Source organism: Macaca nemestrina, chromosome 5 (assembly GCF_043159975.1).
Source record: "Macaca nemestrina isolate mMacNem1 chromosome 5, mMacNem.hap1, whole genome shotgun sequence".
In the NCBI taxonomy this organism is placed as follows: domain Eukaryota; kingdom Metazoa; phylum Chordata; class Mammalia; order Primates; family Cercopithecidae; genus Macaca; species Macaca nemestrina.
The window spans coordinates 43,698,464-43,722,980 of NC_092129.1; the positions used below are offsets into that span (position 1 = coordinate 43,698,464).

The following is a 24,517-nucleotide window of genomic DNA, read 5'->3' on the forward strand; positions in this document are numbered from 1 at the left end:
TCAGTACAGTCTACCTGCTAAACAACCTCTTTCTCAGAGCTTTGGTTTTATTCTAGCTTTGTAACCTACACATCCTAAACTTCTCTTATATTCTTAGTATTATACTTGATATACTAAAAAATTGTCTCAAAAGTGCTGGCTGTTATTAATCTTACAGAAATATATATACTCCCTTAAAGTCTTACAGTTTAAAACTTACTTTGCCTTCAAGCAGCAAACAAATCTAGGAATTTATTCAGTAACGAATGTTCAATGTTCCAACCTCATTTAATAATTTCATCAAGGCAGAAATAACTTATTTGAAGACTATTATTCTTGTAAGAAAAAAATATGTAAAATGAAAAACAATCAAGTGTTCATGACTTTTAAGTCTTCAAGGAAAACTACAAATGGTAACTTTTATTCACATTTAAAAAACAGTGTAAGAAAAAATATGTAAAATGAAAAACAATCAAGTGTTGATGACTTTTAAGTCTTCAAGGAAAACTACAAATGGTAACTTTCATTCATATTTAAAAGACAGTGTAAGAAAAAACTATGTAAAATGAAAAAAATCAAGTGTTCATGACTTTTAAGTCTTCAAGGAAAACTACAAATGGTAACTTTTTCATTCATATTTAAAAGACAGGCATAAGCAATGCATATGTAGAAAGATGAAATTTAAGATATGCTTTGTTTTTCATTGAATGATATTATATGCATCAAAAAACTAGTAAGTTCTATTTCCAAAATGAACTCCACTTTTCCCTAACACTTCACAAAATGGAAACTTAGTAAGCAGACCTTAAGAGGGTTTATGAAACTTATTCAATAAAACTACCTTAAAAGAGGGTCTTATGTAGAAGACTAATTGTTTTCAATTAAAACCAAAGGTTTAAAAAAAGCAAAGTAAAAACGTGTCTAACAAGGTTTGAAAAGAAACAAAATATTCACCCAAAATTCTTATTAAACTGAACTTGCTGACTTTTTACAGCATTGATCAACATTTGACAGTACTGATCAACATCTGACTCAACTATTATAGTTCAAAGAATATTACCTACAATATATAGGAGGTTCCCATTATCCAAAGAAAGCTAAACATGGGAAAAAAATCCATTTAAAGTTAATCCATTCAAAATAAATACTAAAATTTCATAAAGAGGAAAACAGTTAATTGGAGCTTTATCTTAAAAACTTACAGAGAAAATAGTGGAAATAGAGTATAAAGAACAAAGAATGAAAGATAAAGTGGTGGCTCATGCCTGTAATCCCCACACTTTGGGATTGGGAGGCCAAGGTGGGCGCTTCACGAGGTCAGAAGTTCAAGACCAGCCTGGCCAACATGGTGAAACTCCGTCTCTACTAAAAATACAAAAATTAGCATGCCTGTAATCCCAGCTACTCGGGAGGCTGAGGCAGGAGAATTGCTTGAACCCGGGAGGGGGAAGTTGCAGTGAGCCAAGATTGCGCCACAGCACTCCAGCCTGGGCGACAGAGCAAGACTCCCTCTCGGTGGGGAGGGTGTGGGCGGGGAGAAACATAATGTTACTTTTTTGGGGGGTATAATTTGGTGGCAAAATTAAAAAGCACTAATTGAGTCAGAGAACATTTACTGAAGGCCTATGGGGTTCCAGGCTCTCGAGACCCAGTACTGAGTAAGACAAGGGTCCCATTCCCATGGAGTTCTCCTTCTAACAGAGGAAGATAGATACGTTCATCTTTCGTTCACTTTTGACTTTCATAGCACAACTGCAAAGGAAAAAGGTCACTTCTACAAAAAATAATTGTAAGTATCATTAATTACTCCCAAGGATACTTACTAATCTGCTGAATTTGAAATCATAAGCCTTTTTTTTTTTTTTTAGAGACAGGGTCTCACTTTGTCACCCAGGCTAAAGTGCAGTGGTGCACAGCTTACTGTAACCTTGAATTCCTGGCCTCAAGTGATCCTCCCACCTTGGTCTAGCAAAATGCTTCTGGAGCCACTGTGCCTGGCCCACACCATAATCTTTTAAAGCCCCTACTATTGTTATTGCCCTCATAGAGTTTTTGCCCTTCAAGTATCATCTGCCCTTGCTTGTCAATGTCTTTGTCAGGATTTGAGTTCTATTTACTTCGACCGAGTTCATTAAATGGTGTATCTTTACTAATATCTGTAATTCAACTGTAATGATTTATCAGCTACAATACCCAAATATCTGGAAAGAAATGACACACGACAGAGAGACACAGCAGGGTAGGCGGGGAGACAGACAGTGACAGAGTATGTCTGGGGGGCAGGGGTGGTTTGAGAAGTAATTTCTTAATTAGAAAGCTAATGATAAGCATTAGTGCATATTTTCATTATTTTTTCTTCTGCAACTAAGGGTACCTGAATAATGAATTTTCAAAAACAAAGATTCCAGGTTATTTGTATAAAACAAAGATATACATATAAGCATGTTCACTGCAGCAGTGTTTTAAAGATAAAGCCAGAAAACAACCCCAAAATCCATCAGTAAGAAACTGGTTAAAGCACATCATATTATGGAATACTTTGAATCATAAATGTGATGGCTCCATATATTATTGTATCGGAACATTTTCACACTGCTGATAAAGACATACGAAGACTGGGCAATTTACAAAAGGAAGAGGTTTAATGGACTTACAGTTCCACATGGCTGGGGAAGACTTCACAATCATGGTGGAAGGCAAGGAGGAGCAAGTCACATCTTATATGGACGGCAGGAGGCAAAGAGAGAGCTTGTGTAGGGAAACTCCCCTTATAATACCATCAGATCTCGTGAGACTATTTACTATCACAAGAACAGCATGGGAAAGACCTGCCCCCATGATTCAATTACCTCCCACTGGGTCCCTTCCACAAACCTGAGAATTCAAGATGAGATTTGGGTGGGGACACAGCCAAACCATATCAATTGTAAAGTACAAAGATGTCCAACATTGTAAGAAAAAAAAAAAAAATCAAGGATGTGTAGTATGATTGCATCTGCATAAACACCAATACCTGTGTGTAGGTTTTTATATATATGTTAAAAATTTCTGGATGAATATGAGAAACTCTTAACAGTGATTTACTTACACAAAGGTAGTCTCAAATCTGAATTTATGTGGATTTCTAGTAAACTATTCATGGAAAGTCTCATGTGCCTTCTTTTCTCTGGCTTAAAAAAAAATTCATGTTGGAAGTACTTCTTAGAGTTTGTAGATCCATGCAACGCACTCTATAAACAACAATGAAACATCTGCCCAAATCTACTGTGTAAAGTAGGGATCATGCGGAAGGAGATGGATACAGGGAAGCACACATTCCTTTCCTTTTTTCAGCATCTCAGAGATTGGCGAGTTGCACATGTGAGCAGTGTGGTGTAGAGGTAGAAAAAGTTAAAACTCATTGGCTCAGTCATTTAATCATTTCAACAATGTGAATGTCTGTCTATTCCTGTACTCAATTTGCACCTTGCTAGGCACTGAGATATAATGAACAAAACTGATCCAGTTCCTACCTTCCTAGAAGGCTCTAGTCTAGTTTGAGAGAAAGATATGTATCAAACAATCACAGAAGTACATTAAAATTGCAACTGTGCTTTGCAAAGGAGACGATTCTTTAGACATTAAAATGTATAGTACCTCAATGTGTTTGTGGCAGGCCACCTTAATCTTTTTTTTTTTTTTTTTAAAGAAGACAAACACTCCTAAAAAGCTAAATATTCTTTAATTCAGTTTCAGAAAGCTCTTTCTGCAGATGAATTTTGTATGCTTTCCTTTGTAAGGCAACAAAAATCAAGTTTCCCTTTCTATTTATTTTAGTTGCCAAATTCAGTGCTGATGTTATTAAATATTCTAACTCAGGTCGACAGAAGTACTTCTACCTATAATCCTTAGTAGTTCTATTTTATCTATGATTTAACCCTGCATACCTGTTCAAGTAATTTTGGAAAAAATGCACATTTACCCCACCCAGTCTGCATGCCTATAGAAAGCCTAGCATGTTACTCCAAGGAGCTATAACTCAAGTGACCACTGCTCACCATCTATTTGCCTCTAACAGTTAAACTTTAAGTACAGAATATTTGTGGAACTAATGTTTTAGTATGTCCCAACATCATAAACCTAGGATAACAAATCGCTATATTTTCAAAGGTAGAAAAATGTCAAGAAAAATACCTTCCTTTGAAAATGGCACACATGTAGAATTCATCCAATATTAGTGCAGTGCCTGGCAAAGTGGTATGTTTTAAGCATACTACAATAAATAGGATACATTTCCCTTATTTCAAGGAATTCAGAGTATAGTGATAGGAAGGCGGAAAAAAAACCAGGATTTAGTGTGGTATGTTTCAGTAATTAGCATGTAGAAAATGCTATAAGAGATCAGAAATGAGATAAACTACCTCTGCCTATAGTCAGAGAGGCTCCACAGAGGAATATTTACAATAAATTCTAATGTCAGCCAAAAGAAACTATCTGAGTATGACCCTCTTAACCGTGACCTTTTAAAAACACAGCTATTTTTTCTTTTTGTTTTTTTTTGGGGATGGAGTCTCATTCTGTCCCACAGGCTGGAGTGCAGTGGCGCAATTTCAGCTCACTGCAAGCTCCACCTCCCGGGTTCACGCCATGATCCTGCCTCAGTCTCCCGAGTAGCTGGAACCACAGGCACCCACCACCATGCCCGGCTAATTTTTTTTTGTATTTTTAGTAGACGGGGTTTCACTGTATTAGCCAGGATGGGCTCGATCTCCTGACCTCATGATCCGCCTGCCTTGGCCTCCCAAAGTGCTGGGATTACAGGCGTGAGCCACCGTGCCCAGCCAAAACACAGCTATTTTTATAATTTTTTTTTTTTTTTTTTAGACAGTCTCACTCTGTCACCCAGGCTGGAATGCAATGGTGCGATCTTGGCTCACTGCAACCTCTACCTCCAGGGTTCAAGCAATTCTCCTGCCTCAGCTTCCCAAGTAGCTGGGACTACAGGTGCACACACACCACCACATCTGGCTAATTTTTTTTTATAATGATTTTTATGGATACTGACTGACCCACAGAGTCACAAAACAATTTCTATACTCGAAGGACCTTTTGTCATGTGAATCTCAGGTTTATGATAGGTGGGAAAAAAATGATAATTTGTATTACATCACCCCAGAACCAACAGAATTCCAAAATTTATCATTTGTAAATATGAAAAGCAGATTTGAATGTAATACCGTGTGATCCAAATGTTTACAATAAATTTGGTGAGAAAACCATATGTTGTGAGGGGAAAAAAAACTATCTGGGTCTGTGATAGTTTCAAAATTATATTTAGGGCAACAGTGCATAGATATACACAGGCAATAAAATCAGTCTGTCTTTTAAACAGATCTAATAGGTGTAAAATTAGACAAAAAGATAAACGCCCAGAAAAAAACTTCCTGAACCATCAACCTTATAGATCAAATTTACAAAGAACTTGATTTTTATTTAAATTAAATAAAGGAAAAAGAAACCCAATAAATGCATGCAAAAGCCAGATTCACTGACAAATATAGCAGACAACAGAATCAGACAAGCCTCTACAAAATCACCTACAAGACATTAAACTTCATTTAAATTAGTTTCTTGTATTATTGTGCTGTCGGTTTTCAAAGGCTTGAAGTCATATAAAAGCTCTAGGTACAAGTCCAATTTCTAAATCAATGATACTGAAAGTGTGAAGTTACCACATTTTCTTCTCTCTTTTGGTTGCTATCATAGGTGTTTAACAAAGAAGTTGTTTTTATTTCTTAAGTAGGTAAATCAAAGTACTTTGAATCAAAATTACCTAATAAAGATACTAAGCTTTCAGCTCAAGTTAGAGGCTGATGCTTCACAACTACCTGAAATAATCCCCAAATGCTAGGATTATCATAGAAAAATGTGCTTAAGAAATTAAAATCAATGCCATATTTTTAGAATCAACCTATTGGTTGATAAAAGGTCAGTGTACAATTCAGGTCCTGAAATGTGAATGGCATCAAATCCACATTTCAGGTGGAGAAACAGAAGGGAAAAATACAGTAAATGATTAGAACTTGCCCAAGGTCACAGGCGAAATTAGCAAAACTAGAAGCACATTCAGATTATTGACTCCAAGGAGACTGTTCTCTTTGTGACAGTAATTTCATGCATCTGATTCCTTCTGTGTAATTTAGACAACTAAGTCAGACATGTATATTTTTAGGTTAAAAAGATGCTGCCTGATAGAAAAATGCCCTTTTGAGAGCCAAATTCTATTTGAACTTCCCTTTTAAAAGTATCAAATTCTTTCCATCATCACATCCAAATGAGAATTTAGATAGAAACACTGAAGACAATAATTTATTTTAATTAGACTCATTAAGAATTAAACATTAGATTTCCTTTTATTCACTCAGAATTTAAGAAAAATGTACTAATTTTTAGCCCTTGATATTCTTTTTCTTTTTAAAGAAAGGTCCAGGCCGGGCATGGTGGCTCACGCCTGTAATCCCAGCACTTTGGGAGGCCGAGGCAGGCAGATCATGAGGTCAAGAGATACAGACCATCCTGGCCAACGTGGTGAAACCCCATCTCTACTAAAAATACAAAAATTTGCTGGGCATGGTGGCGTGTGCCTGTAGTCCCAGCTACTCAGGAGGCTGAGGCAGGAGAATCGCTTGAACCCGGGAGGTGGAAACTGCAGTGAGCCGAGATCATGCCACTGCACTCCAGCCTGGTGACAGAACGAGACTCCATCTCAAAAAAAAAAAGAGAAGGAAGAAAGAAAGAAAGGTCCCAATAAATACGAGCATTTCGCATTTTTGTTAACAACACAGCATTCTCTAAAATCAAACACAAAAACTCCAGATTTCTTTGAGTCTGCAGAAGAGAGCTTGGCATTTTAAAGAAAAATGCTCACAACTGTAAAGGTCTAATGATGAACCAGGTAATTTCCCTTCAACAAATTAAGACGTATTAAAGAGAAAAATGTTTATAATGAAGATGGGTTACTTTACCCACTTGAGACAATATTTATCACAATTAAAGGATAGCAAAATAACAAGACACTGAAATGCTCTTCAAATCTTGGCAAGCCACAAATATAAAGGTAAAATAGTGGTATATATTACTTATCTTTATTTTTAAAAGTAGACTGAATAAGACAAATCCAAGTTTGGCTCATACATCCTATTCTGATGACAAATCTATGTACACTTGATGAAATACCTTGGCTATTAAGCTCTGGTTAACCTCTATCTTGATTTTTCTTTCAGAATCAAGCACTATGTTTATCAAGGCATGCAAACAGCTCTCTTTAGCTCCCAGTCTTACCTGCTGAATCTTCCAAATCAATCAGTTTGGGCATTAAGCTTTCAGGAAGTTTTTCTGGTAAATCATAGCCATTCTTCCTAGCAACCACCAGATGAAAAGCAGCACAAAACTCATCCAGTGTCAATGCACCATCTTTATCAAAGTCTGAGAGTTCCCTAGAAGATAAGTTTATTGTGTATATAATCACATTCCGCTTTGGATCCTTTCATTTCTCAAAAAGAAGCAAGAGAAATATTTTCCATGAGAAAGTGCAAAAACTCAGTAATTATAAAAATCCCATACACGGAAAGATGTGTAATACAGCAAGTGTAGCAAAATGTTACCTGCAGAATCTAGGTGGTAGTATGTGAGGGTTTATGGTACTATTAAGCTTTCCTGTGTGTTTGAAATTCTCTAAAAAGTGGCCCCAATAATTAAGGTCATCAAAAAGAATGACCTGTAACTCACATGCATTTTTAGAAGGCACATGTAATAAATTAGTGACATTTTTTAAAAGTTTGCTTTTTATGTTATCAAAATTCACCATGTATGTACTTTATTTTTTGTTTATATTTTTTTGAGATGGAGTCTTGCTCTGTCGCCCAGGCTGGAGTGCAGTGGCATGAGCTTTAGCTCACTGCAACCTCCACCTCCCGCCTCAGCTTCCTGAGTAGCTGGTATTACGGGCACACGCCACCATGCCCGGCTAATTTTGGCCAGGCTGGTCTCAAACTCCTGACCTCATGTGATCCACCTGCCTCAGGCTCCTAAAGTGCTGGGATTACAAGCGTGAGCCACTGCGCCCGGCCAACATGTACATACTTTAAATGACTGAGTAGAACTGCAAGGCTTAAAACAGAAATACAGCCACTCCACCTTGCTGTCTATGCCCTTTCCTAGATACACAGACAACCACTTTTGTCTTGATTGCCTTAAACTATAAATAGCATGCATATATTACTAGTTTTTGAGTTTTCAGGTTTAGGTGTTATCTACCTACCTTGTACTAAACACTCTATGCTACCAAAAACCTATTAAAAATGATTTAGAATATAGAGAAATACATTGATACACACTGGAATTAACATTTATGTTTATTTGATAATCGTTTTTTACTTATTTTTGAGACAGAGTCTCACTCTGTTGCCCAGGCTACAGTGCTGTGGTATGATCTCAGCTCACTGAAAACTCTGCCTCCTGGACTCAAGCAATCCTCCCATGTAAGCCTCCCAAGTATCCAGGACTACAGGCTTGCACCACCACACCTTGCTAATTTTTTAATGTTTTGTAGAGACGGGGTTTCATCATGTTGCTCAGGTTGGTCTTGAACTCCTGGGCTCAAGCAATCTACCTGCCTCGGCTTCCCAAAGTGCTGGAATTACAGGCGTGAACCACAACTCCCAGCCTGTGTTTTCTGTTTGTTTTTGTTTTTTTGAGACAGAGTCTCGTTCTGTCACCTTGGCTGGAGTGAAGTGGCGCAATCTTGGCTCACTGCAACCTCCACCTCCCGGGTTCAAGCGATTCTCGTGCCTCAGCCTCCCCAGTAGTCGGGATTACAGGCATGTGCTACCATGCCCGGCTAATTTTTTTGTAGAGACAGGGTTTCGCCGTGTTGCCCAGGATGGTCTCAAACTCCTGAGTTCAGGCAGTTCGCCTGCCTCGGCCTCCCAAAGTGCTAAGATAACAGGCATGCGCCACCGTGCTCGGCCCCCGCCTGTTTTTATAAAGTAATTTGTGATGACACTTTGTGTTCTAATGGCCAATTCCAACCATATTCCAACACAGCTATTCTTAAGTCTCTGGTTAAATGGAAGCTAACACCATTCCTAAAGTTATGGCATGGTATAGGACTTAACTAAACTTGATAAAACACCAATGGGATAAATACAACCATGTATGTGCAAACTAACTTTTATCTCATGCAACAAAAAGACAGCTGATACAGCTTAAAGAATTTTAGCTCTTTACAAAGAACTACTGTATCAGTATCACTTATTTCTTTTCTGCAGAATGAGAGAGAAGCTGGCTATTGTAAGGAAATACTGAGTTCTTTGACAGCATTCTTGAAGGGTTAGTTGTTTATTTTTTAAGGCTCTAAAATCTATCTGCTAGAAACTCCTTGGAAACAACCCAGTCACCCAACTAATGATATACCACACTTACCAAATATGAGAAAGTTCAAGAATAGGAAGTTTTGATTTTGTAAAAAACTCTTTAGCTGCAGATCCTGAAATATTAAAACAGTGTTGTTTAATGTTATTCTGAACTTACGGATCCACCAACAGAATGTAAGAGTCTTAGACTTTTTTAACTGGGAAAAGATATTTTTAATATGTGAATATGTCATGTTTTTGGCTCCCAGTGATTATAAATTCTTTTTAGACAAATAATCTGCTAATTATTTTATAATTAAAATCTATGACCAATAAAACAGTATCTTTGAGATTATGAAATTGAGACTGTCCTGTCCCATCTAGAAGAACTTCTGTTTTCAACAACTCACCTGGAATAAATCCGTTTAGATCAGGCTGAATGGTTTTAAACTGATTTACATAATACTGTCTTTGTTCATCTGTTATTTTCCAGGGATCATCATAACTACTGGATTGCCTACGAATTTCAATGGCAGATGTAGCTGATGCTACAGTTCGTACTGTTGTCTGGTCCTGTAATGAAACATTTTTTCCTCAGTACAGTATCTACCTACATGATTATATGGACCAAGATTGCTAGGTTATTTATCTTTGAAAATAAAATTTGCTTTTTGTGGATATTTAAAATGTAAAACCACATATCTGTTACAGTCAGATTATTGGATATGTTTTTGCACAATGATTATAGAAATGAGTAGAATGACAGCAATTATGCAAGCAACAGAAAGTTATGAAAATGTGCTAAAAAAGCCAAGCAAATATATTTCCAGATGCAGAAACCTTTCAAAACTTCACTAGGAAATCAGAAACTGAAATAAAATCAGCTGAAACATTCCAATGATAACAGATTTGAAATGCACAGAGCAGAATTTTGCTTTTAAATAAATGAATGGATTTGCATTTATAAAATCTGCAACAGCAAAATATAAAAATGATGACTGGAGCAATACTCTGAATGAAGCAAATAAAAATGCAATACCAATAAAATGTCACACCTGGACAGAAGCAGGATGCATGGTTAAAAGAGTACTGGTTGGTGGAGTATCTGCAAAACTGACCCAGTTTTCTTGAGGTGGAGGTGGGGAATGCCCTGACCACACTGCATCACCAGCAGAAGAACCTATAAGGAGAATGGGTAAACATGCTGACTCATGTTTGAGGAAAAAACTTAAGTTATCAGGAAGTTTTCTTTCAAACTCTTACTCTGAAGAAATGTAACAATTTCCAAAATGGAATCTTTTCTGTTCAATTAGAAATTATACCTCATTTAAATATCTTCAATTATTTTGTGCTCTCCTTGTCAATAAAATTTATGTAATTTATACATAATATTCTGGGAAATAATTATTCATTTTACCTTTAGAGAATCTGGTATCCATAAATGTGTCTAAGCATCATAGATACACATAAATGCAATTACCACTTTTCAAAGCAATGTATCCACTTATAAATCTCCATAGTTGGCTTTTGCTTTTATTTAACTTAACTTACAATTAAAAACTGTCTTGAAGGCAACTCCTGAAGGAATATTATCAAGTTTCCTTCAATTTACAACCCTAAATAATTGTTATTTTTAAAAAATCTCTAAGCCAGGTTCTGTGGCACAAGCCTATAATCCCCACCTACTCAGGAGGCTGAGGCAGGAGGATCATTTGAACCCAGGATTGCAAGACCAGCCTGGGCAACACAATGACACTCTAATCAATAAATCTCTAAATACCTGATTGTGCTTCACCAAAGGGAGACCAAAATGGCCCAGGTCCCGCAAGAGGCCTCTCACTATTCCCACCACTGGGGTGACGGCTGTGCTTCCTCCATGTGTGTGGAGAAGTTGGTGGGGATTGCTGTGGTGAAACAACTGGGGAGGCAGGTTCCTAGAAAAGAACAGTATTTTAAAATTGTAATTTTAAGGAGACATGTTAATTATTAAGCTACCAATAAATGTTTTAGTGAAGCATTTGCACAGGGCATCAACTGCTAATATTTACATGCATGTGATTACCTGTACATCTGCAGATGTACGAGGCTGAACCGTATCATGGCTTACGGATCCCTTTTTCACTTGCCCCCTGCCAGGTGGTGGGGGAATTACACCAGAATATGACCCTTGATTTTCAGAATCTGAAGAATATGAGGCTGCATGGCGAGATTCCTGTTCATTTTTTGAAGCAACAAATCTTGGCAGAGGAAGGTCCTTTACTGTTAACCACAAAATAATCATTACTTTAAAATAAAAAAGGACATATACATTAAAAACTAAAGACATGAATTAGATATCAGAATTTTTGTAAAAATGGATACAGAAACAAAAGGCACAAAATGTCTATCACCACAAAATATGGACCATAATCTCCCTTACATTATTTAGGGAGACTCTTTTTTTTTTTTTTTTTTTTGAGGCAGAGTCTGGCTCTGTCGCCCAGGCTGGAGTGCAGTGGCGCGATCTCGGCTCACTGCAAGCTCCGCCTCCCGGGTTCACGCCGTTCTCCTGCCTCAGCCTCCTGAGTAGCTGGGACTACAGGCGCCCGCCACCGCGCCCGGCTAATTTTTTGTATTTTTAGTAGAAACGGGGTTTCACCGTGGTCTCGATCTCCTGACCTTGTGATCCGCCCGCCTCGGCCTCCCAAAGTGCTGGGATTACAGGCGTGAGCCACCGCGCCCGGCATATTTAGGGAGACTCTTACCTAGAAAGAAGTAATAAAACCAAATTGTCCTTCTAGTGAGTGATAACAATGGCTATATCAAATGTCTATGTATGTTTAGCCCTACACTTGTCATTGAATATTTATTTCACCTCGTAACCACAGTACGCCTGCAAAGTCCCTATTTACAGAAAAGAAAACTGAAGTTGCATGATGGCAAGGTCATGCTCGTAGTAACTGACAGGATCTAAACCTAGGTCAGTCAGACCCCAAAGCCTAGGCTGCTTCTACTCACACCGGGTCTTTAAAGTAAGCTTTTAGACCTCTAAGTAAAACACAGAATATGTCACTAAGTCTGAGACTAGATTTATAAATTTTCATGGCAGAAATTCCTAAAAATACCTTACTGTTCACCTACCAAAAACATGGTACACAGTATTCTATTCTACATTCAATTTTAAATAGAGGAGAAAGAGGAAGGACTGAAAAACTGTTTGCAGGTAAATCATAAGTGATACTTTTAGACCAGAAAAAATACAGCTACAGAATCATTTCAGAGGAAAGTGTACTTACCTCCATTATATGATTACCTCTGTCTCTCTTTAGAACCTCCACATGAAGGAGGGAAACTATTAAGCTTATTCAATATACATGTAAAAGAATTCAAAATTACCTGAAAAGAATGTAAACTCCCAACACTAGAAGAAAGATGTGTGGGAAACTAGAGGTCTACAATGAAAACCTCCGCTGACCAATAAACTAAACTGGTACTTAAAACTATTTCTACAAATTCGGATATTTACAGAATTTTACAGCAATTTTTCTGTACAGATTATTTTAAAAATCTTAATTTTTCTCTTTCCCCTTTACTCTATAAAAACGAAAGAACCCTCTGCATTTAAGTGCCTATCTTTGTAGACTTTCTATCTTCTTTCACATCAACAAGTCTCTAAATACTTGAAAAACAAATTATCTGATGATGTAACACTTTGATATGGTTTGACTCTGTGTTCCCACCCAAATCTCATCTCGAATTGTAATTCCCACATGGGAGGTGATCAGATCATGGGGGCAATTCCCCCATTGCTGTTCTTGTGATAGTGAGTGAGTTCTCATGAGATCGGATGGTTTAAATGTCTGTGGCAATTCCCCCTTGCGCTCTCTCTCTCTCTCCTGTGGCCATGTAAGACATGCCTTGCTTTCCATTCACCTTCTGCCACGACTGTAGGTTTCCTGTGGCCTCCCAAGTCATGCGGAAGTGAGTCAATTAAACCTCTCTTGTTTATACATTACCCAGTCTCAGGGATTTCTTTATAGCAGTGTAAAAACGGACTAATACAAAATTGTAATGCGGTCAGATGTCTGAAACTAGATTTTAGTCTGCCAATATTTTAATATTGTCTCTATCAATCAAAAAGTTTAGGTTAACTGTTACTTCTTAATTTCAACTGGAGCCTCCATAGCCTTCCCAAACAAACAAACAAAAATACAAAGTATAATGTTGTTTTATTAGAAATGAAGAAAACAGGGATGCTATATATGAAGATGGTCACTATAATTTATCATTTACCTTAATAAAACTATTCGTTTAAAATATTTCTAAACATCTTTTAGTAAATTCTTAAAAATTTGCCATTTGAACAGTACATACAGTCAAATACAGATGAAGTACATATACTATGCTGTAATAAAAGACAGACATATTTTTCTAGTATTTTCAAGTGAGAAATGCAAGGTAGTGGGAATAAAGTCACGACACTTCACTCAAGGTCACAAATGCCACTATAAGATCAGAAAGACACAAGGGTTCTATTGACTTGACTTCATTTGTAATAGAAGCCTATTTTCTTTCAGTTACTAGTGTACTCTATATTTACCTGTATTTATACTTTCCACTCTTAAAGGGAAACCAGACTGGGCAACAGCTACAAGTTTCAAAGCAATGTAGAACTGACTTCTTCCAAAATAACCAAGTCTTGTTGCACCACAAAGCTCCATGATCTATAAGATAACATAATGTTAACATTAAGATTCACGACAAAATTCTCCCTTCAAAAATAAGCAGCTACCCAACTTGTTTGTAACGTCTCAAAATATCTATCTAATAGATGGTTTAACACAACTGACAACCAACTTCCTCAAGTTTCAGGTTCATATGTTTACAAACAAAAAGTCACCGCTTTGCAGTAAGGTCACCGTTCGCCTACTTATCAAAATCCATACAATTAGCAATTCTCTTAGAAAAAATTTTTTGTTACGAGTCACATGTTTAAAGAAACAACGTACCACCCGCTCTTCTTCATAAGCACTGCACATACAATACAACCATGTGACTAAGAGACAATTATGCAGCCATTTAAAGTGATAGTCTTTAAATGACGTAACAACATGGAAAAATGCTAAGGATTCATCAAGTGGGGAAGAAAGGCAATATACATAATTTTAACCATAAAAACACAAATTTGGAAACTATTAAAAAAAAGTCTATCACAATTTTTTAGGTGAGATTAAGAGTTGGATTTTTCCCTCTTATTTTCCAAATGTATTTAATATGGCTACACTGCTGTTCTTTAAAATGAACAAAATTTGTCTGTCCTTTTATTTAAAGCATGAAAGTGTTCAAGGATCTACATTAATCATTCCAGTCTTTCAACAAGTATTTCCAGACTTGCTAGCGCAAGTAAATATTACATTCGAAAAATAGGATTTCAGATTACAAAATTATAACTCTAAAAGCTGGAGGTTTCTATTATGCAGATATTATAATCTTATCTTAAACACTAAGTATCCCTGTTGTATCTTTTCAAATAATACAAATTTTTGTATAGAGAGAGCAGTTTTAGTCTGTTTTTCCAAAACGCTCAAAGGAAGATAAAGTATCTGAGACGCTGTGGTATTAAGTCCGAAGAAAAGTATTCACAGGACTTCAAAAAAAAGCACCTATTAATGATTAAGCAATTGTATCACAACAATAATAACCATTTGTTTACATACACAAAAAGAGTCATTTTTGCTGGCTGACCAGAACTCAAAGAAGTTCCTGTTCCTGCCACTAAGGAGCATGTCCTTCTGAAGAAATTTAAAAGGGCTAAGAGAATAAAGAGGCAGGCTACACCATTAAGGGAACTATGAGGAAAAGGAGAGTTAAAAAAGGAAGGCCACTCGGCCTCAATCCTCTACTCTTTTCTGCCCACTTGACGCCTCGCAGAGGATCATTACATATCTCAGATACTTTTGTTTATATAACAATGCATCTAATGTATGCCAGGTATCTGCTAGACAGAGGGAAGACCTAAAAGGAGTTCACAGTATGGTTTGTTGACATTTTGGGAAGACACCAAGGAAATGGTTAGAAATGAGGAGGGAGACAGAATCTCAATGCTGTTTTAATTGGTATTTATTAAAAGTTCTATATTTGTTAGTCATTTGCATAGAAATGCAAAAAAATTTCCTGACTTGCCCAACTTGTTCTCTGGCAATTTTTAATGGATTGTTAATCTTCTTTATTCATTTTAAGAAGTTTTATTATGGCCGGGGACAGTGGTTCATGCCTGTAATCACAGCACTCTGGGAGGCCAAGGCGGCCCAGGCCAATCACTTGGGCCGGGCGCGGTGGCTCATGCCTGTAATCCTAGCACTCTGGGAGGCCGAAGCAGGTGGATCACGAGGCCAGGAGATCGAGACCATCCTGGCTAACACGGTGAAACCCCATCTCTACTAAAAACACAAAAAATTAGCCGGGTGTGGTGGTGGGCACCTATAGTCCCAGCTACTCGGGAGGCTGAGGAAGGAGAATGGCGTGAACCCGGGAGGTGGAGCTTGCAGTGAGCTGAGATCATGCCACTGCACTCCAGCCTGGGCGACAGAGCAAGACTCTATCTCAGAAAAAAAAAAAAAGATTTCAAGACCAGTCTGGCCAACATGGTGAAATCCATCTCTACTAAAAATACAAAAGTTAGCCAGGTGTGGTGGTGTACACTGGTAATTCTAACTACTCGGGAGGCTGAGGTGGGAGGATTATTTGAACCCAGGAGGTGGAGGATGCAGTGAGCCGAGATCAAGCCACTGCCCTCCAGACTGGGTGACAGACTGAAACTCCGTCTCATTAAAAAAAGGTTTTATTATATCATACATATTGACCTGCAAACTCTCACAGAATTAATTCATTTATTCAATGACTATTTACTGAGCACCCTCAGGAAGGAAAGACCGGAGTGTAGCTGTAAGTGTGTGTAGTTTAAGTGTGTGTAGGATTGATGGGGAGGAGGGAATGCAGCAGATGGAGCTGATGACTTAGGCAGAAGCCAGATCATACTGTACACGTTGTTTTCTAGTTTACCTGTTTTTTCCAAAAAAGCTGTTTTGGTGATACAGAATTTTCAATTTTTATACAAGCTTATAATTTCCCCCTTTTAGGACTTTTGAGTTTGCTAGACTTAGAAAAAAGGTCTTTATACATGTTTTCTTCTAGAATGTTTATGATTAATATTGAAAATATCCAAATCTGACAAAACTGGAATTTATTTTGGAATGAGAAGCAAACCAGATATCCTTTTGATCCTCCTCAATAGTTAACCATTGAGGCCAGGAGCAGTGGGTCATGCCTGTAATTGCAACACTCTGGGAGGCCAAGGTAGGAGGACTGCTTGAGGCCAGGAGGAGTTCAAGACCAGCCCTGGCAACATGGTGAGATCTCATCTATATGAAAAAAAAATTGAGTTAAAAATTAACTGGATGTGGTGGCACATGCCTGTAGTCCCAACTACTCAGGAGGCTGAGGTGGGAGGATCACTTTTGCCTACAAGTTTGAGGCTGCAGTAAGCTATGATGGTGCTACTTCACTTAAGCCTGGGCAACAGAACAAGACTCTGTCTCCCCCGCAAAAAAAAGAAAAAGTTAACCATTTATTAAAAAACTCTTTTCTCCATTAACTTGAAAAGCAACTCCTATATTTACATGTGTTTATTTCTGGGCTCCTTATGTTACAGTTTTGTATGCTAGTCCTGGAGCTGTAACCCAGTGTTTTAATTACTTTAGCTTTATAATATTTAAACATCTGATAGGATTAGTCCACCCTCGATTTTTTTGCTGTTTAGAAATTTCTGAATTATCCTCATATATTTATTCTTCTAAATAATCCTTAGAATCATTTGTCAGAATAAACTGAGATTTTATTTGGGATAGCAATTGATTTATGGTCTTGTTCCAAACTTTAACAAGATCACTTCTAGTGTTTTATCATTAAGCATGATACCGGCTAACACTCTGCCAACACCTTTGGTTAAAGAAACTCTTAAGGCCGGGAGCGGTGGCTCACGCCTGTAATCACAGCACTTTGGGAGCCGAGGCGGGCGGATCACGAGGTCAGGAGTTCGAGTTCAGCCTGACCAACATGGAGAAACCTTGTCTCTACTAAAAATACAAAATTACCACTGGGTGTGGTGGCACATGCCTCACACGCCTCTAATCCCAGCTACTCAGGAGGCTGAGGCAGGGGAATCACTTGAACCCGGGGGGCAGAGGTTGCAGTGAGCCAAGATTGTGCCATTACACTCCAGCCTGGACAACAAGGGGGAAACTCCGTCTCAAAACAAAACAAACAAAAAGCTAGTTCTAGTTCTGTTCTTCTAAGAATCTTGTTTTGGGTTTTATATTTTCAAAAACCACTTAAAGATGTTAATTTTATCATATGTGGATTTTGTGCAGAAAACTAAAAGATCATAATTTTCTCTTTGGCCCACTGATATTACTAAGTATATTAAGATATAAGTAAGTATATTAACAGATTTCCTAACATAGAACCATCCTTTGATTCGTGGAATGAATTTCATTTAGACGTGGTGTATTACTTTCCCAAATAATACTTATAAAATATTTTAACCACAATCTTAGAATAATTAAGTTTCAAAGCATACATAATCTTTGCCATGCTTTGGAGTTGGTGTTATACTGGCTTTTTCAGCAGAACTTGCAAACTACTTTTTTCTCTCTGCTCTGAAATACTTTAAATAGATTAGGAATTAGGTGTTTCATGAAGATTTGAAATAATTCACCAGTGATACAGGTGAGGCAATAGCTCTCATATGTTTTTCAGTTTCTTCCATTCTATCTGAAATAAGCTAGGTTTACTATCTCTACGATTTGATAATTTCCTAGAGAATCATTTATCATCTCCAAATTTTACAATTTCTTAGTTGAGCATCATTCAAAGCAATCCCATTCTTTTAATTTCCTTTTATGGTAATTTCCTCTTAATCTTAATTATGCATATTTGTATGCAGTTCACTCTTTCTCTAGCACAGTTATCTGACCATGGGGACCACTTGAAATACCTGTTAGGATCGGGAGCGGTGGCTCACGCCTGTAATCCCAGCACTTTGGAAGGCTGAGGCGGGCGGATCACGAGGTCAGGAGATCGAGACCAGCCTGACCAACGTGGTGAAACCCCGCCTCTACTAAAAATACAAAAATTAGCCAGGTGTGGTGGTGCACGCCTGTAATCCCAACTACTCGGGAGGCTGAGGCAGGAGAATCACTTAAACCCAGGAGGTGGAGGTTGCAGTGAGTCAAGATCGTGCCACTGTACTCCAGCCTGGGTGACAGAGCGAGACTCCGTCTCAAAAAAAAAAAAGAAATACCTGTTAGGATACAGATTCCCAAACTGTTCCCATTAGATTTCTAACTCACCAAGGAAATCTAAATCACCAAAGGCCAGTTGGTGATTGTTGCTATAATACTGGAAACTATCATGCTTTTTTTTTTAATGTTATAAAATATACATGCTCATGGTAAAATAAAATAGTAGTTAAGGATATAGAATTTAAAGTTCCTATATTCCCCATCAGACGTAACAATTCCTCCTAGCCAGGGCAATTAGGCAAGAGAAAGAAAGGGCGTCCAAAGGAAGAAGTCAAACTGTCCCTGTTTGCAGATGACATGATCTTATATAAATGGAAAAATCTAAAGACTCTACCAAAAAACCCTCAGATCTGATAAATTCAGTAAAGTTGCAAGATAACAAAACCAATATACAAAAATCAGTAGTTTTTTTCTTTCCCCGCCCCCCGCCCGAGACGGAGTCTTGCTCTGTCACCTAGAGCTGGAGTGCAACGGTGCGATCTTGGCTGACTGCAACCTCCACCTCTTGGGTACAAGCAATTCTCCTGCCTCAGCCTCCTGAGTAGCTGGGATTACAGGTGTCCACCAACACCCCTGGCTAATTTTTGTATTTTTAGTAGAGACGTAGTTTCACCATGTTGGCCCGGCTGGTCTTGATCTCCTGACCTCATGTGATCCGCCTGACTCAGTTTCCCAAAGTGCTAGAATTACAGGCATAAGCCACCACACTCAGCCTACAGCCAACTGATTTTTGACAAAGGTGCCAAGAACATTCACTGGGGAAAGGACAGTCTCTTCAACAAACAGTGCTGGGAAAACTGGATATCCATATGAGAGAGAGAGAGAGAGAGAGGTTTTTTTTTTTTTTTTTTTTGAGACGGAGTTTCGCTCTTGTCACCCAGGCTGGAATGCAGTGGCGCAATCTCAGCTCAATGCAACCTCCACCTCCTGCGTTGAAGTGATTCTCCTGCTTCAGACTCCCGAGTAGCTGGGATTACAGGCACGCTCCACCATGCCTGGCTAATTTTGTATTTATAGTAGAGATGGGGTTTCTCCATGTTGGTCAGGCTCGTCTCAAACTCCCGACCTCAGGTGATTTGCCCACCTCGGCTTCCCATAGTGCTGGGATTACAGGTATGAACCACCACACCGGGCCAAATTACATATTTTATGAATGCAATTAGATGCCTACCTCTTACCCTATATAAAAATCAACTCAAAATGCATCTAATACCTAAATACAGCACCCCAAATAATAAAACTACTAGAAGAAAACATATAGGAAATGCTTCAGTACATCAGTATGGGCAAATATTTTATAAATAAGACCTCAAAAGCATAGGCAACAAAAGCAAAAATAAACAAATGGGATTGTATCAAACTAAAAACTTCTGCACAGCAAAGAAAGCAATCAACAGAGTAAAAGACAACTTACAGAATGGAAGAAAATATCTGGACACTAACCATTCAACAGGAGATTAATATCTAAAATATACAAGGAGCTGAAATATCTCAACAGCAAAAAATAAATAAAAAACTGATTTAAAAATGGGCAAATGATCCCAAAAGACATTTCTCAAAGCAAGTCATATGCATGGTCAACAAATATGTGAAAACCTGCTCATCACTACTAATCATCAGGGAAATGCAAATCAAACCACAATGAGGTATCATCTCACCCCAGGTAGGCTGGCTATTATAAAAACAAACAAACAAACAAAAACAAATGCTGGTGAGGATGCAGAAAAAAGGGAACTCATCTACTTCTGGTGGGAATGCAAACTAGTTATAACCACTATGGAGAACAGTATGAAGTCCCTCAAAAAGCTACAAATAGAACTACCAGCAATCCTACTACTGAGAATTTATCCAAAGGAAAGAAATCATCGTATCAGAGAGCCATTGTACCCCCATGTTTACTGTGGTACTATTCACAATAGCCAAGATATGAAATTAATTCAGATGTCCAACAACAGATAAGTGGATAAAGAAAATGTGCTATAATATGCCATGGAATACTATTCAGCCATAAAAAAGAATGAAATCCTGTCATTCATGGCAACATGGATGGAACTGGAGGACATTATGTTAGGTGAAATAAAAGCCAGGGAACAGAAAGTTAAACTCATACGTGGACGCTATGAAAAAAAAAAAAAAAAACCTGATCTCACAGAAGCAAAACGGCGAACAGAGTATACCACATGCTAGGAAGGGTAGACAAACAGAGGAATAAGGAGAGATTTGTTAAGGGATACAAAATTACAACTAGATAGGAGGAATAAGTTCTACCACTCTAGGATGGCCACAGTTAACAATAATATATAGTTTCACATAGCTAGGAGAAGGATATTGAATGTTCCTAACACAAAGAAATGATAAATGTTTGAGATGATGGATATGCTAATTACCCTGATTTCATCACTATACGTTATATTAGGGGTATCCAATCTTTTGGCTTCCCTGGGCCACACTGGAAGAAGAACTGTTTTGAGCCATATATAAAATACACTAAAACTAACAATAGCTGATGAGCTTAAAAAAAAAAAGAATCACACACACAAAAAATCTCATGATGTTTTAAGAAAGTTTACTAATTTGTGTTGGGCTGCATTCAAAGCTATCCTGGGCCACACGCAGCTTGTGGGCTGCAAGCTGGACAAGCTCGCATTATATATTTGAAACATCGCTATGTATCCCAGGAATATATACAATTATTAATTATTTTAAATAAAATGAAAATAAAAGGTGATTACATAAGACAGGTAACTTTTTAATCCCGAGGTATCCTATTAGCTATGCAATATAAATCTGAAAGCAACTTGTAATAAACCTACCACATTGGTAAACTTAAAGGAACACTTCCTTTCATATATTCTAATTTTTTTCTACATGTATACAAACACACAAGCACACATCTTACACAAGTAGGGTCACTGTACATGATTTTTTTCATGTATTACTCAAAGATCTTTCTCTATCTGCATACATCTCATTTTTTTATAAAGCATTTCATCGTGTGGATGGATGTGCCTATCACAAATTAACCAATCTCCTATTGATGGATATTTAGGTTTTCCCAGTGTTCTATTACAAATAATATCGTAAACAATTCTGTGCATGTCTTTGTGCACTTGTACAACTATAGAACAAATCTCTAGAAATGGAATATGCTTTCCACCACAGTCCACCAGGTACAATGGCTCATGCCTGTAATCCCAATATTTTGCTGAGGCAGGAGGATTGCTTGAGGCCAGCATTTCAAGATCAGCCTGGGCAACATGGTGACACCTTGTTTCTACAAGAAATAAATATATATATATGTAAAAGCTGGGTGTGATGGCACACCTGTAGTGCTAGCTACTAGGGAAGCTGAGGTGGGAAGATCACTTGAGCCCAGGAGCTCCAGACTACAGTGACCTAGGAACCATGCTACTATACTCCAGCTTGGGCAACAGAATGAAACCCCATCTCTTGAAATTAAAAAAAAAAAAAAAGGACAGGCGCGGTGACTCATGTCTGTAATCCCAGCACTTTGGGAGGCTGAGACGGTTGGATCATGAGGTCAGGAGATCGAGACCATCCTGGCTAACACAGTGAAACCCCGTCTCTACTCAAAATACAAAAAAAAATTAGCCGGGCGTGGTGGTGGGTGCCTGTAGTCCCAGATACTCGGGAGGAGGCCAAGGCAGGAGAATGGCATGAAGCTGGGAGGCGGGGCTTGCAGTGAGATGAGATCACGCCACTGCACTCCAGCATGGGCAACAGAGCAAGACTCCGTCCCCCCCCCCAAAAAAACAAAAACAAAACAAAGTTGTGTGTGTGTAAGTAACAGTCAAGTACTAAAAACTGTAAGTGAGTATTACATCTAACTGACCAGCACAAAATCCTGGCTCTGTGGTCTGAGACAAGAGAGGAAAGTTAATGTTTTCCTTAACTTTACTGGCTTTACCAAGGAGTATCAGCCTAGAGAAGTCAGTACTTCTTTTCTCAATGTTTCATTCCATAATATTTACCAAAAAGCCACTAACTTCTAGGAAAAAAGATAAACTAGACTGTAGTTCACTTGACTCCTGTACAGATCAACACGGCTAGGAGATCATGTTTTATGTTGTTCATACAGTACTTCAGCAAGAACCCAACTTTACTATGCCTCAGTTCCCTCATATATTAACTGAGGAAAATAATACACTACCTCATGCAGTTGCTATGAGCATTCAATGAGACTGTATTCAATAAAGCATTTCAACAAGTATCTGGCCCAGAAATATCATTATTACTTTCCATTTAATACCCTGATCATAGTGGACTTTATATAGTTAGAGACTTCAAAGACTAAGTCATTTTTGAAAACCACATTTTCTTGAGAGCCAAGAGTTAATGCCTTTACGCACTAATATGAGTGTTATAATTTCTGATGGAAAGCCTTCTAAAATAGATGCTCTCATGTCTTCCTAAGCATTTGCAACTTCTGAGCCCAGGATTTTACCTGCTCTCCCTTCAGGACTCTCATTAAAAACGACAGTAAGGGAATAAACCCACAATAATAAAGGGGAAGTTAGCTGACAGAAAATTTCAATAATTTTTTGCAATTAGAAAACAGAATAGTGACTAATGAAGTAAGGTGGAAGAAATGAGTGCCAAGAATACCCATGGAGAAGAACCAATTTGCCCAACAAAATTCAGAGACTCACCCAGAAATCCTAGGTATGACTAGGGATGGGACTAGGACAGAGAATAAAGATCCCCATTTCTACTGCTGCTCACAGATACTAGCAACCATACCCTACCCTCTAAACAAAAGCAAACAGACAAACAAGCACCGGATGGTGGTATGTCTAAAAGAATGAAATGTTAGAGAAAAACTAGGACAGCTGGTATAGACTTTGTTGTTGCCCCTGTTAAGTCTTTCCAGAACTTACTAATCCCAATTAAGGATCAGCACCTGACCCACCCCACCTAAAGTAAGACAGCCTTTTAAGAAGCTATTCCCCAGCCCTTCAAAAAAAGATAAGCGACACCCAAGTACACAGAACTCAGTCGGTTTTTCTATTGTCTCATCCGTAAATATGAACAGCTTACCAAAGCTCAAAAAGCATCTGGGAAAGCCTATAAAGTTGAAGAGGGCTGCCAAATTTACGAACAGAAAAAAAAAACCACACAGAGGGAAAGAACCTTAAAAATACTCCAGTGCATATTCTCTGATAGATTTTAGAAAATACTCCACTCGTAAAACAAGAACAAGATACTATGTTAAAAGAACAATCAGAGAGCAAGGTATCTTGAAATATACAAAGTTCAATAGAAACACTGGAAGATAAAATAGAGAAAAATGTCTCCAGAAGTAGGAAGATTAAAGGTAAATTAGAAAAATACAAAAAAAAATAAAGAATTCATCTAGAAGGACCAAATTTTTATTTAAAAAAGGTCTTACAAAGAATACAGAGAAAACAGAAGAGTAAATAATTAAAGAGATTTTGCCCAAAGCTAAAGGACACAAGTTTTCAGACTGTGAAGATCCACTGAGTGTTCAAAATGAACCAAAAAATTCCTAAACACATTATTGTGAACTTCAGAACAGCAAGGAGAAAACAAAGATCCTAAAACATTTAGAGATGGGGGAGAACATTAGAGATGGCAGAGAAGTGTTAATCATGTAAGAAATATCGAGTAAACTGGAATCAGACTTAGCAGTAACACTGAATATCAGAAAACAATAAAGTAATATCCAGAGAGTTCTAAGAAAAAAAAATTTTCAACCTAGAATTCTATCCAAACTATCATCAAGATTATGGAAAGAATGGACACTTTCAACCAGTCAGAAATCTT

General features: G+C 37.8%; 1 protein-coding gene across 7 annotated transcripts in view; it reads right to left on the minus strand.

Moving 5' to 3' along the window:
• The window catches only part of LOC105465718 (RALBP1 associated Eps domain containing 1), an 87,255-nt gene that overhangs the window by 29,972 nt on the left and 32,766 nt on the right, over positions 1-24,517 (minus strand). For 6 of the 7 annotated variants that reach the window (XM_011714303.3, XM_011714299.3, XM_011714298.3 and 3 more), the window contains exons 2-8: positions 13,951-14,074; positions 11,434-11,630; positions 11,152-11,305; positions 10,427-10,551; positions 9,782-9,944; positions 9,442-9,505; positions 7,300-7,454 (exon numbers count right to left, since the gene is read on the minus strand). In XM_011714303.3, coding sequence (XP_011712605.1) covers positions 7,300-7,454; positions 9,442-9,505; positions 9,782-9,944; positions 10,427-10,551; positions 11,152-11,305; positions 11,434-11,630; positions 13,951-14,074 — 982 coding nt within the window. The remainder of the gene's footprint in view (positions 1-7,299; positions 7,455-9,441; positions 9,506-9,781; positions 9,945-10,426; positions 10,552-11,151; positions 11,306-11,433; positions 11,631-13,950; positions 14,075-24,517) is intronic. The other variant, XM_011714302.3, reaches the window with a different exon arrangement.